The sequence below is a fragment of the Silurus meridionalis genome, chromosome 10, assembly GCF_014805685.1.
Source record: "Silurus meridionalis isolate SWU-2019-XX chromosome 10, ASM1480568v1, whole genome shotgun sequence".
Classification (NCBI taxonomy): domain Eukaryota; kingdom Metazoa; phylum Chordata; class Actinopteri; order Siluriformes; family Siluridae; genus Silurus; species Silurus meridionalis.
In genome coordinates, this window is record NC_060893.1 from 10,230,355 (window position 1) to 10,248,344 (window position 17,990).

At 36.4% G+C, this 17,990-nt stretch overlaps 1 protein-coding gene across 1 annotated transcript; it reads left to right on the forward strand.

The window, feature by feature from the left end:
- The first annotated feature begins 73 nt into the window (after positions 1 to 73).
- Positions 74 to 13,115, forward strand: duox (dual oxidase). Its single transcript, XM_046859967.1, has 33 exons — positions 74 to 293; positions 1,228 to 1,305; positions 1,492 to 1,653; positions 1,737 to 1,924; positions 2,358 to 2,559; positions 3,135 to 3,301; positions 3,609 to 3,669; positions 4,214 to 4,310; positions 4,517 to 4,607; positions 4,716 to 4,818; positions 4,933 to 5,105; positions 5,235 to 5,410; positions 6,191 to 6,309; positions 6,388 to 6,528; positions 6,637 to 6,756; positions 6,851 to 7,053; positions 7,188 to 7,373; positions 7,510 to 7,735; positions 7,855 to 7,948; positions 8,093 to 8,268; positions 8,665 to 8,731; positions 8,822 to 8,899; positions 9,334 to 9,512; positions 9,660 to 9,890; positions 10,224 to 10,323; positions 10,432 to 10,481; positions 10,605 to 10,732; positions 10,834 to 10,987; positions 11,126 to 11,358; positions 11,498 to 11,656; positions 11,773 to 11,928; positions 12,123 to 12,251; positions 12,578 to 13,115. Exons 1-33 carry the CDS (start codon positions 230 to 232, stop codon positions 12,698 to 12,700), a joined length of 4,614 nt encoding a protein of 1,537 aa, XP_046715923.1. The 5' UTR covers positions 74 to 229; the 3' UTR covers positions 12,701 to 13,115.
- The last annotated feature ends 4,875 nt before the right edge of the window (positions 13,116 to 17,990 follow it).

Consider the following 17,990-nt stretch of genomic DNA (forward strand, 5'->3'; position numbering starts at 1 on the left):
ACTCCCTGTGTCTTTTTGTTTTTTTGTTTTTTTGGTGCTTGCACTCAGATAACACTGCACAAGAGCTCACGTTGCCCAGTGCTTCACTCCTACCTTCAATGTGCAGACTGCTCACAGGAAATTGCTTCTTGGTTTCTTTCCGATTTTCATTTATTTTGTCAAGTTGCTGAGGTTCTCCAGGTGTCTCACCTTCTAAAGAGCTACATTTGGCTGCGTTTTTTGCTTCAGAATGGATTTGCACAGGAGTGCATGGTGGACTTTAATATCACTCTCTCTGACAGTCTATGCAGCAGGTAAGCAAAGTGAATAGACTTCTAATATATTTACAAAGTTGTTATTTTTTCTTATATGTGTATATAAAACACATTTAAAAGTCCTGCCACAAATGAAATGTTCTGATCTCCTTTGGAAAGTACAAAGGGAGAGGTGATAAGCATGTGAACAGGGAGGGAAAGAGCTCCTGGAACATACAGACTCAACAGTTCTCCAAGCTCTGCATGTAATACAGTAATGTCGAATGCAGTCATTTAGACCCAGGGCAAACAGTGTAGGTATTAGGAGGGATTGCAAGCATACCATTTTAATGAGGACTGCACATTTTCCACAACTAACATTTGGCTCTTAGAACATAATACGAATATTACAACAATTCTTAAAATCATCACTTTTAATACCTATTCAAGAAATGACAACAACATCATATGCCTTTTATGCCACAGCAACAGTATGATCATTAATCACCAACTGGTCAGTTCTGACATGTAAAAACTGTATGTTTGAAAAGAAGCATGCACATAAAGAATGATTATACATTGCAAAAGTATTGCACATTTCATGAAAACAAGATTTCATAATGTCTTAGATGTACAAGATCATAAGATTATAATCAGGTCCATGTAATACATGTCAGCAACAGAAATATAATGTAAAACCCATACCATAAGCACACATGCTTGATCTGACTTATTGTTTGTTTCTGGAACTTATTAGACAGAATACAATGATTTCACTGATTAATTCTCAATATTATAAATGTGCTGTCACACACAGTGTCAACACTTATGTTAGAATGCTATCTACTTTCAGTTTTTGCTATTTTTCCTGTTTACTTCCAAATCAGAGGACAACTGAGTGCCAGTAGTGGCACATGTTTCTGATATGTAGGTTTTAAGTTTAACACATTTATTATTCTCGTCATGAATATAGTTGTCTTTTGTTGTCACATAGACTCCAGCATCACCTGGGAAGTTCAGAGATATGATGGCTGGTATAATAACTTGGCCTTTCATCGTCGGGGAACAGCAGGTATGTATCTATCAGTAGTGTAAATGCTGGCTCCTGGACTCCTGTATAGCAAAAACTGTCCAGGAGAGTAAAAACAATTTAAAGGGCCAGTATATGGACCTGTCATGGAGCCCAATACTTTGGGAAATGTAGCCATAGTTCCATCTGAAAAACCTTATTCCATCATTGTGAATGTTTGTTGAACAGGTGCACCGCTTATGCGCCTCCTGACTCCTCACTACTCAGACGGAGTTTTTCAAATCAACGGACTGCACCTACCCAATGCACGACGCATCAGTAACGTAGTAGCACGTGGCCCCAGTGGCCACCTATCAGTCCAGAACCGAACGGTTCTCTCATTGTTTTTTGGTGAGTGACACATTCAGTTTGAATTTTTGTACTGACTAAAACACACAGTGTTTCATTTTGACCACATTTCTTTTGGCCATTAGGTGTTCATGTTGTGCATGAGATTGTGGAATCCCGAAAACCTGGTTGCCCTGCTGAGTTCATGACCATCCCAGTCCCACAGGATGACCCTGTCTTTGGGCAAAACTCCACAAAGCAAGTTCTGCTCCAGTTCCTGCGAGTACAGTGGGACCATAATAGTGGACAGAGTCCAAACAATCCTAGGAGACAGGTAACACTTCATGTAGAGTTGAGTGTATTACATTTATTTTAATGACAAGAACTACACCCAATAAACCAGACAAAAAAGATACATTTCTTCTATGAGCACCAACATTCAAAGCCATTGATTCATAATAAATAAATAACATAACATAACATAACATAACATAACATAACATAACATAACATAACATAACATATAACATATATATTTCATTGCTGGTATTCATAGAATTTTTTTGGGTGTAGAAAATAAATGAGCAGTTTGTGTATAGAGCCTAATACACAGTTTAAATTGTACTATTGACAAATTGTTTTTATTTATTCCCTTTCAACCTGCATGGTTTACATTTTAACTGTACAATGTCAGTTTCCTTGTAGTTACTGAATAACATGTATTAAGTAAATAACTGAATAAAAGCTGAGGGTTCTTTACATTACAGGTGAACCAGGTGACAGCTTGGATTGACGGAAGCTCAATCTATGGCACCACCAGCTCTTGGTGTGATGCTCTGAGGAGTTTCCAAGGAGGGCTTCTGTCTGTAGGCTCTTCTTCTGACATGCCAAAGAAGACTGTGAGTGGCAATTTCATGTGGAGTGCTCCAAACCCCTGCACCGGACAGACTGGTCCAGAGGGACTCTATGGTAAAAAAAAGTATTGTATGTTCCTAAACATGATCAGCTAAAAGAAGTGATGTTGCTGATACGAATAACTGATGCTAAAGAAACATCAACATGTGATGCGACACCTGCATTCATGTGTTTTTGATGTTTATTTAGACTTCTTACTAGTGCAATGTTTTCAGAAAGTTTAGAATGAGCTCACTCATCCCACAAAACAGGCTCAATCTGCATTATTGTCGTTTTTATGTTGTCCACCTGGTCCTACATTTTTGCTAAGCCTCATTAAATCCTACAATGACTGTATTGTTGTTGTTTGTGTTGTTGCCTTTTGATGGTGTTATTCATTATTTCTGCCACATAATCTGTGGTAAAGCCTGTCTCCATGAACTTAAGTCTTTGAGAAATGTCGAGATAAAAATTGAGTGTTTCTGCCTTAAGAAACACATTTATCAATATGCGGTTTAAATACTCAGACGATATATCTCATATGTTACAAAAACATATAAACATGTTTCAGTCAAAAGTATAAAATAAACAGTACGGGTGTGAGGTATCTTAATCTTCCATTGTGTTCACTAAACATTATGTCTCCACAGAATTTGGGAATGCCTGGGCCAATGAGAATATCTTCACAGTAGCTGAAGCGATTGTTTGGTTTCGTTACCATAATTACCTCGCTACACAACTGCACAAGGAACACCCATCGTGGTCAGATGAGGAGCTTTTTCAAAATGCAAGAAAGAGGGTTATTGCCACATTTCAGGTAGAGAGAAAAGTCACCTGTTATTTTGAAACCACAAGGAGTAGATGGAAGTATTAATTTGGTAGTCTGTCCACCTGTAAGGTTGCCTCACATTCTTTCTGCAACAGGGCTTAGGACACTTTTATTTAAACTGCAGGCTATTCCAGGTGCAAAATAAATAATTGCCCAAGTCATGAGTCAGTACATGATACTGAATGGTGAAGAAAACTATTGCCTTAAGCAAGAGTCGATTAAATGATACAGATTATTATTTGAAATGTTTGTATGGTTTATCGCTCCATAAGCAATTCTTTTCTTCTGTCTCCAGAACATTGCAATATATGAATGGCTGCCTGCATATCTAGGAGTCTCGGTGCCCTCTTACCCAGGTGAGAGGTCACAGAAATGGATGTGTGTGTGTGTGTGTGTGTGTGTGTGTGTGTGTGTGTGTGTGTTTATATTTTGGTTGGGACTAAATATATCCACTAGGATATGATTATGCTGCATTAAATAATTATGTCCTCTTAAATATTGGATGATAGACAAGTGTGTGTACGTGTATATGTGTGAAGAAGTTGTGGTGAGCTGACATGCTCTACTTACCTGTGGTTTAGTGAGTTACCACTTGAGGTTCTGTTTAATGGGCACAATGGGCTTTAGCTGCGTCAGTGCAGGTTAACGCAAGCCAGGGATATTATTTTTGCTGAGGAAGCTAATTTTTTTGGATTATCCTTTCTGCAGAAAGAGAACATAAATAAACTCAAATGTTGTATTAAACACACATTGAACTTTCCTTAAAATTCAGTTGTTTTGTTTCCTATATGAGACAAGAAGTGATTGATATGTACGTATCTACAGATACCTTTTGCACTGACTTTAATATTTAAATTGTTTCACTGTTTTTTTTTTTCTGTTTTTTTCTAAATCACACAGGCTATCAGAAATCTGTGGATCCAGGAATTTCTCCTGAATTTCAGATTGTAACAACGTGTTTGGATTTAACTTTGCTTCCCTCTGGTGTCTATATGAGGTAAATGCTTGCAATTTAAAATGCTAAAATTTTTTGAAATGCTGTTTTATGTAAATGCGTCAAAAACAGGATAAGATTAATAAATTATACTCAATGAACTCACAATGCATTGGTAATTTAATTCTCAGTGATGTTTAAAAATGAACATTGTTCATGCATGCTTTGTTGTTTTTTTTATTTTTTATTTTTTTTATATTTTTGTTTAGAAACAAGACTTGTCACTACAGAAAAGTTGTGAACATCGATGGGAGCACTTCTCCAGCACTCCGCTCATGCAACAATTTTTGGAGCAGAGACGTGAGTCAAGAAAAAAAATGTCCTTAATGTTCAAATCATTTAAAATCAAATAAGAAATTATTTCAAATAAAATTCTGAAGCAGCTTTTTATCTGGTTCCTTGCTGTAGAATCCAAATTTAAAATCTGGCCAGGATATTGATGACCTGATAATGGGTATGGCTTCACAGATATCTGAGAGAGAAGACAACATAATTGTTGAGGATTTTCAAGGTTACATTTTTTCCTGTTTTTTTTTCTCATATAGTAGTATATATAGTATATTAGTATACTTTTTAATGAGCAAGTGACTTAAGTCATGTCCTCTCTGTTACATTTTCGGTGCAGACTACATGTACGGCTCCTTGCAGCTCTCACGCACTGATGCTGTAGCTATGGCCATTCAGAGAGGCCGAGACTTTGGGCTGGGCAGCTATAACCAAGTCAGAGAGACCCTCAACCTTCCGCCTGTCAAGACCTGGGAAGAGCTCAATCCTAGTCTGAACAAGACTAATCATGAGGTATTTAGAGAAGATTACACAGTCATATCAGCTGTAATACATTCATTTAATTCAATATAATATAAATACCTTGCCAACCTCTGTATTGCTACTCTAATGGTCAAACTTTTATATATTGTTTTGCTGTAGTTGTTTTTGGAGCTGGCCAAACTGTATGGAAACGATATCAACAGGTTGGAGCTGTTGGTTGGAGTTCTGCTGGAGCTAAACAATGGGCCAAGTCCACTTATTTCATCTATCGTCCTGGACCAGTTTGAACGCATCAGAAATGCAGACCGATTCTGGTTTGAAAACCAACAAAATGGGTAGAATATTATTATATGATAAATTTATTGACTCACATTGACTCTTAATTAATTCAGAAATTTAAAGCTGCTGGATGTAAGATTTGGACATTTTCCCCCAGGTTTTTTTTTAAAAATAGATCACGCTGTATCATTCTACATCACACTGATTAACCTTGTGGTTGTGCGTGCCAAACATTCAGAAAGAATGTCAAGATATAATACACATTTAGAGAGAATTTAAGGATTTGTCCCAAAAACTCGTAATGACACCAAGGGTGTCCCGGCCAATTATCTGTATGGTAGTGTTCAGCTTGATACTGGACCCTAATCCAAGAGAAAGAACAAAAATGATGCTGCTGTATTGGCTAAACAATGTTAGCATGCCAGCTAAATCTCATATTAATAAGGTGTGTAAACACCTCCAATGACTCACTCTCGCCTGATATAACTAAGTATCAAAATAGATACTAACAACTCCTGTTAAATCATAGCTGGCTGTATTGAGCTTAAGTGGTTAACAGTTTCACACCTAGAATAAATCCACAAAATGCGAGAATAAATACAACCCTTTATCAACAAGAAATCCAAAAAAAATTTTTTTTCATGTCTAAATATGAAGTGTGATAATGTTTAATTTTTTGACATTTATTTATTTATTTTGTATTTTTTTTATTCTATGCAATAGAGCTTTGATATAGAATTGCATTTTATCATTAGAAAGGTTCTTTCTTCGTTCAGTGATTGGATAATTTCCTCATTTGTTGCTTAAATCTTAGCTTTCCTGTGCTTCCATTATAGCTTGTTTACAGAGGAGGAGATTCAAGCTATACAACAAACCAAATATTCGGATGTGCTTCTCAGCATCACTAGTGCAGAGGGTGGAGACATACAGGAGGATGTTTTTTTCTGGCTAAATGGTACAAAAATTTCAAACTACTACTGCATCTATCATAGGATTTTAGATGTTTTAACAACTGATTCTTTGCCACTTATAGGTGATCCCTGCCCTCAGCCTCAGACAATCACATCATCTATGCTTTACCCATGCACTAAGGCTACTTCTATTAGTTACTTTGACGATGGCAGCAAAGCAGGTTTTGGCATTTTTGTCATCGCCCTTTTCTTCTTCCCTGTAGGTAAGTATGACTGCCAATGTGTGCATTAATTCAGATACAAGTTTGCCTTATGGTCTTTTAGTTTATTTCTTAGTTTTTTTATTTCTTCATTTCTTCTTACCCAAACAGTGAGTTTCCTTGTGGCTTACATAGTGGCCTACATTCGGGCAACTAAATACAAAAGGTTTCTGAAAAGGACCCAGGGCCAGACCAAAGACAAAAAAAAGAATCCCACCCATGGAATCCAAGGTAGTTTTTTCAGTCCAAATTATTTCTGGTTGATCTTGTGATATATAAAAACTGGTACATATTTCAATCCTTCCTGCAATTTCTTTTTGTCTAGCTTGTGAGTGGCAAGGATATTCTGACTCTCCTCAGTATGTCAGCCTGGAGATTGATGAAAAGAAACGGCTGCAGATTTATAGTGAAAATGGATCCCCTGTGCGCACTCATAACCTCGGCACTCAGGACCTCCTTGAGGTGTTTCTGTCCAATGATCACCAGCAACGTGCCCTACTTCTGAAGATCCCCAAGGAATATGACCTAGTAGGATATCATTATATTTAACATTTCCACATATAGTAATCGACTACAATTCGCATGTAATTTAATAATCTGATGTGCTGAATCTTGTTAGCTGTCAAAATGCAGCAATCAACATATAATAAAATTGTCTTTAGGTTTTGCTTTTTGAGAACAGTGTGCAGAGAACAGAGTTTGTGGATCAGCTCAAGTGTGACTTGAAAGAAATGACCCGGCATCTGATAGTGACCGAGATGAGTGAAAAAGAACTGCTGAAGGAGGCCGTGACCAAAGAGCAGCGTGCTCAGATAGTGGAGACTTTTTTCCGACATGCTTTTTCAAAGGTAGGAATTGGACACCGCAAATAGTTATCATTTGTCTGTGTATTACAAATAAATCAGCTTGACATCGCTTCTCACAATGGATCTTGTAAATAAAGTCTTGCATTGTCAGGATCTTAAATCTTTACGTGATCCTCAGATTCTAGATATTAATAAAAGTGATGCAGGAGACCTGAGTGGTGTGTCCTCCAAGAGAACCAAGGAGGCTCTCCAGTGTGAGCTCACACGAGCTGAGTTTGCCCATGCGCTTGGGCTGAAGTCTGACTCGCCTTTTGTGGAGTCTATGTTTTCCTTGGCAGATAAGGATGGCAATGGATACCTTTCTTTTCAAGAATTTCTCGATGTTTTGGTTATCTTCATGAAAGGTCAATTGATTTGCATTTTTCTGATTTAAAAAACAATGTAAACCATAAGCTGTTTTTAAATGTGTTACTTGATGTTATAAACCCAAATTCTTACCTCATTATTGGTCTTCTCACTTCAGGAACCCCAGAGGAGAAGTCCAAACTCCTTTTTTCAATGCATGACATTAAAGGAGAAGGTTTTCTGTTTCGGGAAGAATTTTGTTCTTTGCTCAGGTAAATATTATAATATTAGATATTGACTTAATTGGTCAGCTAACACTCAATGTATTTCTCATCGTGACACTAATTTACACATAATTCGTTTCCAAATTATCCTTGTATTCAAGTTCATCCTTGTCTTTTCATAAAACTACTTAGGTCTTTTTTGGAGATCTCCAGTAATGTCCTCTCTAAGAACCAGGCAGAGGAGGCTATAGCAGCTATGCTTCATGCTGCAGGCTTTGATAAGAAAGATCACATCACCTGGGAAGACTTTCACCTCTTACTGCAAGATCATGAGAATGTCCTTCAGTTTGCACAACTTAACATCAAAGGTGTTTTCCTGCACTGTACATTTATCTTTCAATCACAACACCATATTGTGTTCAAAGTTTCTTCAGTGTGGGTGAAAACATATTTATCAACTAAAGCTCGTTTGTGCCATCTGCCTATGCTTTTGTCTTATTTCCAAGCTGTTTCTAAATGTAGTAGTTCCCTCCCCTGCTGAGCTCTGAGATTTCTTTTTTGAGAGCATCACTGTTGAGCAGCTTAGTAATTGGAAGCATTCAACTTTGTCATGCAACTAAAGAAAAAGCCAGATGGCAGCCCATCATTTTTTCTACACTAGTGAGAATGTGGCTAATTGTCCAATATCCATCCTGTTCTTGGGTTCTGCTGAGTTGGAGTTTAATATGCCGTTTTCTTGTGCTATCTTTTTCACATAAACGAAGGAATGGAGATGCATGACATGAACAGACTAAATCAACATCGTGTGTCATTCATCAACAAAAAAGACAGGTAAGTGGTCTGTAATTGTTCTCAAAGCCAAATTATGATGCCACTGTGTATTTGTCCACTCTATGAAGATATGACATATTTTATTTTCAGTTCCTCTTTGAGAAAAAATGGTGACTTTGCATATAATTGCCCTATTGATGACGGCCAGGAACTTCGCCAGAGAAAAAAGTGAGCACTTAAGTAGCCTGTCACTTAGTATCCTGTTTGTAATGGCTGGTTTCTAATCTTCTGCATGCCACACAGGAGCACAAACACATCAAAGGTTATTAGATGCTGGAAATTGCTGCTTTATTGTTTTACAAATACAATCTGCCATTTTGCACGTTGCATGTTCAGATGTCCATGTATGATTACAGTGTAATCCATTAGGCTTTACCTAAGCTACAGTGATCCCTGTTATTTTCAGATTACTCTCCAAAACCCAGCTGTGTTTGTGGGCTTGATGTAATGCAATGACATGATGTCTGCAAAGTTTCACTATGAATTAAATCATCTTTTAAAACAGCCATATATGGTATAAATACCTCAATGGTGGCATGTAGCGTCACTTGAAGTAAGAGTTTATGATCCCCTAATAATGTACTCATTGCTCTTTTTTCCAGATTGGCCCTCTCCAACCCTAAACTGTATGTGAAGCCTCAGAGAGAGCGTTACATTAGGAGTCGCATCCAACAGAAGATCCAACAGTTTAAACGCTTTGTGGAAAACTACCGCCGCCATATTGTGTGCATTGGTGTCATCTATGGGATCACTGCTGGGGTTGCTCTGGAGAGATGCTACTGTGAGTCTAAGTAATAATTATTTAACCATAGTTGTGGCAGATTTAACATAATATAAGACTATTTCAGATATTATTTGCACTTGTTTTGAGTTGCTATTGGTCTGCTGTAACTATGTCTCACTGTAATTTTAATTTCTCTGTATGTAGTCTACGGTTTTCAGGATCGTACCTCTGGTGTCACAGAATCCTCCATGGTGGGCATTATAGTGTCCCGAGGCTCTGCTGCTGCAATCTCTTTCTTGTTCCCCTACATGCTTCTCACAGTGTGTCGCAACCTTATAACCATGTGCAGGGAAACCTTCCTCAACCGATACATTCCCTTTGACTCTGCTATTGATCTCCATCGCCTCATGGCAATGACGGCAATCATCCTAACAGGTCAGGGACCTGATAGTTAAAACTTTTTGTCAAAACATTTTTTGATAAAGTTATTGTGATGGTCTCCATATCAATCCACATTGAAATCCTACAAGCTAATAAAAAATAAAGTACTGGCAATCTGCGATGGTTTGGCATATATTTCTGCCTGTCAGGGGAAAAACAAAATAATTGATTTGTTTACACTGCAACTGTAAACCGATCATGCATCCACCCAGCAAATTTTGGACTCAAATCTCAAATCTCTATCTGCAGAAGCTGGTGTCTTAAATTCGCCATGTCATAATGTTTTTTAATTTCTCGCTCTAACATCTCACCATTCTCATCTTACAGTTACACACAGCGTGGGTCATTTAGTCAATCTTTACATCTTCTCTATCAGCGAACTCAGCATCCTTTCCTGCATGTTTCCCCAAGTGTTTTCCAATAATGGGTAAATTGTCAATATCTTTCTTCTTATTGATCTTATACAATATAACCTTTACCTTATATTGCTAGAATGAGCTGTGAGCTGAGCTGTGCTTGTGCAATTTGTTTACAGGTCAGAGTTACCAGAAAAATGGACCTTCTGGTTCTTTTGTACAGTACCAGGTAGGGCTACTGTTTAATGAGTGTGTAAAAAAAAACAGCGATTTAAGGGTGTGTGCATGGTGTGCATGTTGTTTTTTTATTGGTCTCATGCTCATTCTCCTTTTTACTCTTTTTCTCTTGCAGGCATGTCAGGGATCATACTACTTTTTGTCTTAGCCTTTATATACGTCTTTGCCTCACACTACTTCAGACGTATCAGTTTCAGAGGGTTTTGGATCACACATTATTTTTATGTGCTCATCTATGTTCTGGTGAGAATTAAGTCTGAATAATCTGAAAAGCTTTTATTAGGATGAGATACTGTTTGTGGTGAGACTGTTATTAAATACTCTTCCTTTTTCCTACCCTGCAGACAGTAATCCATGGGAGCTTTGCCCTACTCCAGCAGCCACGCTTTTACATTTACCTGATTCCACCTGCCCTCCTCTTCCTCCTGGATAAACTCATCAGCCTCAGCAGAAAGAAGGTGGAGATCCCTGTGGTGAATGCTGAGCTGCTGCCCTCAGGTACCGAATATTATATACATGCTTAACAGGCAGCAGCATATGGTTCAGGATTTAGTTTTCTTAGTCTGCTTAAGCTACTTTAGGGTAAACTCTGCATCTTTATTGTGTGTTTCATTCTGTGAAATTCTTTCATGGCAGGAGTGACATATCTGGAATTTAAGCGCCCTCAGGGATTTACCTATCGTTCAGGACAATGGGTTCGTGTGGCTTGTCTGGAGTTAGGCACAGATGAGTACCACCCCTTCACACTGACCTCAGCACCTCATGAGGAGACCCTCAGCCTGCACATTCGTGCTGTGGGACCATGGACCAGCAAGCTGCGAGAGATCTACAACCTAGAGAGACTGAAGGAACTTGGAAATTATCCTAAAGTAGGAGGCAACTTTTTTTGTCATTTCTTCCATATTTTTCAGCTCTGCATAAAAACAATCCTTTACTTTTGCTTGAGTTGCGATTTAATTGCTACAGTTCTGATTTGTGGAATTTGCTTAAACATTTTGATCTCCTTAGCTGTATCTAGATGGACCATTTGGGGAAGGCCATCAGGAGTGGAGAGACTTTGAAGTGTCTGTTCTAGTGGGAGGAGGCATCGGAGTTACTCCATTTGCTTCTATACTGAAGGACATAGTCTTCAAGTCTTCAGCAAAACTCAAAGTTCAATGCAAAAAGGTAACAGACCCTAATGTGCATGACCCAATGTCAGACCCTAATGTACATGGCTTTTCAGCATTTGACTTGATTTTATGTTTAACTTGGAGAAATAAAAGTTGCCCAATCTTCCCCAGGTGTATTTTATCTGGGTGACGCGGACTCAGCGTCAGTTTGAGTGGGTGTCCGACATCATACGAGAAGTTGAGGAGATGGATGCACAGGAGTTGGTGTCTGTACACATCTACATCACTCAGCTTGCAGAAAAGTTTGATCTGAGGACCACCATGCTTGTAGGGAATTTTTACAAAATGAACTTATTCCAAAGAAAGTCACTAGCTCACTTTCTGAACTAACAAACTAGCTAATATGTTAATTTTAGACTATTTAATTTCAAGGTAGTTTATCAACTTTATTCAGCAAAACAGAAAAAGTAGTGTTTAAATTTTGGCTTAATAGATTTAATGTTTTTTGTTTTCTTCCTTAGTATGTATGTGAGCGGCATTTCCAGAAAGTGTCGAACAAGAGTCTGTTTACTGGCCTGCAGTCTGTCACACACTTTGGTCGTCCACCATTTTTGGCTTTCTTCAGCTCTCTACAGGAAGTTCATCCTGAGGTGTCTTACATTTTTCTCAAAACTTTCATTACATGAGAATTTGCCATCTGTGTAGACTGGATTCTATATATAAGTATTAATCTCAGTATTAAGAAACCACTCTATTAAAAAAAAAAAAAAAATATATATATATATATATATATATATATATATATATATATATATATATATATATATATATATATATATTTTATTATTAATATGTTTGATTAAATTATAATGAATTATAACAAATTATGCAATACAAGTAATTATATTTTGAACATGAATTGGAACAAAGTGACTGTTCCAAAACCTTATCTCCTTTATCCCATTCTTTTCCTAAGGTGGGTAAGATTGGTGTCTTCAGCTGTGGTCCACCTGGTCTGACAAAGAATGTAGAGAAAGCCTGCCAGCAGATAAACAAACGAGATCAAGCGCATTTTATACATCACTTTGAGAACTTCTAACTCAACTGTTGCTCCTAAATTTACTCTTGGTTAACACACTGCTTATTCAACTGTGAAATGTATTTTTACTAACACTGTTAATTTTATTACATTCTTTAACATGTTATAGAAGATCAAATACATTTCACCCTTCATTTAAAATCTTCCATCTTGACTGTTGCTTATAAGTTTACAGATTAATGAACAATAAAGGTAGCTAACTATAAATGTGCCTACATTAAGAGATGCATTGATTTTACTTGATACCAGAGTGCAGAACTGTTGAAGATCTATTTTCAGCTTTTTTTAATTAGCTAACTAATGAAGTGTAATGTAACTAATGTAGTTTAACTAAACTAATGTAATTTAAATGTGATTTGCAAAATTAAATGTTTCTTCTGAGCTTCACTGTGGCAGATTTGGAAATTTGTACTGATACTTTAAAACTAAATAAAATTTGAATAAAGAATTGACATGTCTATATTTTATTCTTGAGTCAGACTTATAAGAACTTTTTTGATGTACTTAGCAATCTTTTGCTAAGATGTTTTGCTGTTGATTTGTGTAAAGCTGCTTTGAGACAATGTCTGTTGTGAAAGCGCTATACAAATAAACCTGACTTAACCAAAAAGAAAACGAAAATAGTACAAAGATTGTTGAACAATGCTGCATACATAATGCACAGACATAAGCACTTACTTTACTCTTATCCTGCCTAATTACAAAACCTACACTCATGTTTTTACACAATACATGAATTATGATAAGACAGTAGCAGCTGCAACACAAAAAAGTAATTTGAGCTGAAATTATTATTAAGTGTACTAAGAAAAAGAACAGCATTGCATTTGATCAACAATAAAAATAATAAAAGCTTCAATGTTCAATAATATAAAAAGAAAAAGAAGTAGAAAAATTACTCACACATTACATTCTTACAAAATACATAATAATAACACTAAATATTGTATACGTATATGTAGTAATAGCATTATAATAATTATAATATATCATAAGTGTAATAACAATTATATAATTACTACACAATAAACCTTGCAATATATTTTACAAGCATAAAATCCTACTTTGTGTGTAATTTAACATTTAAGAAATATGATTATTAGATCACTAATGTTACAACTTTCATACAACATACAGGATTAAGTGAAAATAAATATGCTGGAAACAAAAACTATTGAAAAGTACAAAATTAGGAACAAACTTACACTTATAGAGAACATCTTATTCATTTTTATCACCATAATATCTGTGTAAAGCTGTTTTGAGACAATGTTCATTGTTAAAAATGCTATACAAATAAAAATGAATTGAATTGAATTGGACATTTCTGGTTTCAAATATTGATCATTTATGTAGGTTTGATCTTTAAAAAAAAAGCTTGCTTCTCTCTAGAATATATCCAGTGCATGTTTCATAGCAGTTAATCTTGCTGAATTAGATATACCTATACAAATCAAATGAAAACACTGAATAGAATCACAGTGCTTACAAAAGACTATAGCCCCCTTACAGCAAGCTTTAATAAGTTAGTTTTTATAAGTTATATTACAACTAAATTTGTAACAAACTACAATGAATTATTACTGTTAACTTAACTGCCATTATAGTTATACATTTTGATTGTGTAATGAGTTGAACTACTTAAGTGTATTTATGCTTAGAATGTAGTAAGCATGAAACATTTTACTCATTCTGAAATACAAAAATATTCACTATATCTGTTTTATAAAGAAAATACATAGACAGAGACTCACTAGTCAAAAGTGTGTATGAGGCTCTAAAAATTATCATCCAATTATTTTAAATATGTTCTAAAACTGAATTTATTTAAAATAATATACAGTACAGACCAAAAGTTTGGACACACCTTCTCATTCAAAGAGTTTTCTTTATTTTCATGACTATGAAAATTGTAGATTCACACTGAAGGCAACAAAACTATGAATTAACACATGTAGAATTATATATGGAATTATATACATAACAAAAAAATGTGAAACAACTGAAAAATGTCATATTCTAGGTTCTTCAAAGTAGCCACCTTTTGCTTTGATTACTGCTTTGCACACTCTTGGCATTCTCTTGATGAGCTTCAAGAGGTAGTCACCTGAAATGGTCTTCCAACAGTCTTGAAGGAGTTCCCCGAGAGATGCTTGGCACTTGTTGGCCCTTTTGCCTTCACTCTGCGGTCCAGCTCACCCCTAAACCATCTCGATTGGGTTCAGGTCCGGTGCCTGTGGAGGCCAGGTCAGCTGGCGCAGCACCCCATCACTCTCCTTCTTGGTCAAATAGCCCTTGATGCCTTCAGTGTGACTCTACAATTTTCATAGTCATGAAAATAAAGAAAACTCTTTGAATGAGAAGGTGTGTCCAAACTTTTGGTCTGTACTGTGTGTATAAATGTGTAGCTTGTATGGTAGTACAGAGTTACTGAAAATAACTCAACATACATCCACTATTGTCAAAATAGCTGGCAACAAAAGTAAGCACACGCTAAGTAATAACAGCTGTATGTCGTTTAAAAATGCAACGCCACATGACAGGACCATATACATTTGTGTAGCTTGTATTAGAGAAGTTCAAATTTGAGTAATTCTCTCATACTGACCACCGGATGGATGTTCAGCATGGCACCTCATGGCAAAGAACTCTGAGGATTTGAGAATTAGAATTGTTACTCTCCACAAAGATGGCCTAGGCTATACGAAGATTGTTAAGACCCTCAAACTGAGTGACAGTACAGTGGCCAGGGTCATACAGAGGTTTTCCAAGACGGGTTCCACTCGGAACAGAGCTCGCAAGGGTCAATCAAAGAAGTCGAAACCCTCGTGCTGTGTGTCGGGGAGCAGAAACTTGTTTCAAAAACATACACTTGTGTGCTGCCAGCTTTGCTTTAGTGGCTGCAGAACCAGAAGGTCTGCTTCTCAGTGCTCAGACCATACGCCACACACTGCAACAATTCGGTTTGCATGGCTATTGTCCCAGATAGAATCTCTTCTGTAGCTGGCTCACAAGAAAGAAGACTGTCAAGAGCATGAATTACTGGAACCATGGCCTGTGGTCTGTTGAGACTAAGATAAACCTGTTTGGCTCAGATTATGTCCAGCATGGGTGGCGACGCTCTGGTCAGGAGTACCAAGAAAATTGCATCTTGCCTTCAGTCAAGCATTGTGGTGGTAGCATCATAGTCTGGTGCTGCATGAGTGCTGCTGGTAATAGAGAGCTGCGGTTTATTGAGGGAAACATGGATTTCAACATGTATTGTGACAATCTTAAGCAGAACATGATGCCCTCCCTTCAGAAACTTGCCGAACAGCAATATTTGCAACATAATAACGACCTCAAACACACCGTCAAAATGACAACTACCTTGCTGAAGGTGAAGGTGATGGAATGGCAAAGTATGCCTCCAGACCTAATCCCCTATTGAGTACCTGTGGGGCATGCTCAAGCAGAAGGTGGAGAAGCACCATGTGTCTAGCATCCAGCAGCTCCGTGATGTCATTATGGATGAGTGGAAGAGGATCCCAGCAACAAACCTGTGCAGCGCTGGTGAAGTCCATGCCCAGGACGATTAAGGCAGTGCTAGATAACAATGGTGCTCACACAAAATAGTGACACTTTGGACACAGTTTTGTAATGTTTACTTAGGGTGTACTCACTTTAATTGGTAGCTTTTTTGACAATAATGGCTGTATGTTGAATTATTTTCAGAGGACAGTAAATCTCTACTTTTATAGAAGATGCACATTGACTCAATATCCAATATATCAGATGTTTCCAGTCAATACCGAGCATAGTAACTGCAACGGAATTGAGAATGAATTGCCACAGAGCTTTCAGGTTCATATGATTGCATGAATTGAGTAAACATTTGCTCAACAATGCACTACTAAATGTTAGCTGAACGTACACATGAAGTGTATGTGCCTAGGTACATTTTGCACTGGCAGGTATTTGGGCTGCTATAACAAAGGTATTCAAACAATTGCAAATGCAGTGAGTTATCAAAAATGACGTGAAAAATGACATAAGTTGCATTGCTAGCTAGAGAACTAAACATTGATGTAATAGAGATTTAGAAACTGACAGATCAACAAAGGTACTATAAAATTTGATGTTCTTCATATAATAATAAATAAAATCGAGTAGGCTAAATAAGATAGTATAGAACATTAATGTAATTTACAGTGCCTTGTAAAAGTATGTGCCCCTTTGTTTTAGTTTTTCCTGTCTGATTGCATTACAACCTTATAAATAATATATCTAAAGTGTTTGTATTTAATATTTAATTCAATCCTACAAACTTGAAGGAGAAAAATAAATTTATATTTGGTAGGAAACAACAATTAAGACAAAAAAAAACGTAAGTATGGAAAAGTATTCCCCCATTACTTTTGCAAGTCATTATATAGTTCCATATAGTGACTCTGGTAAGTCAGAATATCTATAAAAATAATTTTTCATTTATTGACCTAACATCTAGGTGACCAACAATGCTTGGCTGATTTACTGCGTTTAAGATTTTAGATCTAAGACACACCCAAAAGGTAATCAAGGTCTTTATGAATACCTGAGTATTAGATCTAGTGTGTCTGATTTTTACTTAAGATTTGTCAGGTCTTATATATATAATTCTATCTAGTTTTGGAATGAGGAAATAAGGAAAATCGTTTTCTAAAAACCATGGACACTGTTTTATTTTCCGAATTCATAATTAGTGTTACAAATGAAATCTTCAGTGAATACTTAGGTAGATACCCAGTAAAATTATTTTGCATAGTTTATTTTAAATATTTACTTAATAATAATTAATACAGGAAACCCTTAAAAACATTTAGATATATAAATATATAATTCTACCTCATAAATGTATTGATTAAATTTTATTAATCCTATAATTAAATCTTTTTTATTTTAGTGATGCTGGTATTAACCGTAATCATGGCTGGATCGTTAATTTTTTCATTACACTGAATGAATGTCATGTCGGTCATCTAGACATTTTACTATCCTAAAACAAAATCTTACCAGCTATTTTCAATTCCATCCTTGCAACTGTCACATAAGTTAGCAACCAGGCTAACAGTAACAAGCAAATACAAATATATCCAACTGTAGTAGTATGTACTGTAATTAAACATAATGTCATTTATGTGCAGAAAATTCGTAGATAATTGTAGATGAGAAACAACAACATACAAATGTCTAACTGTGTCTAGATGGATATTGTGATGTGGCTGTGTCCATTAAACCACTATTTTAACTTTGTATTAATGTGACCTTTACT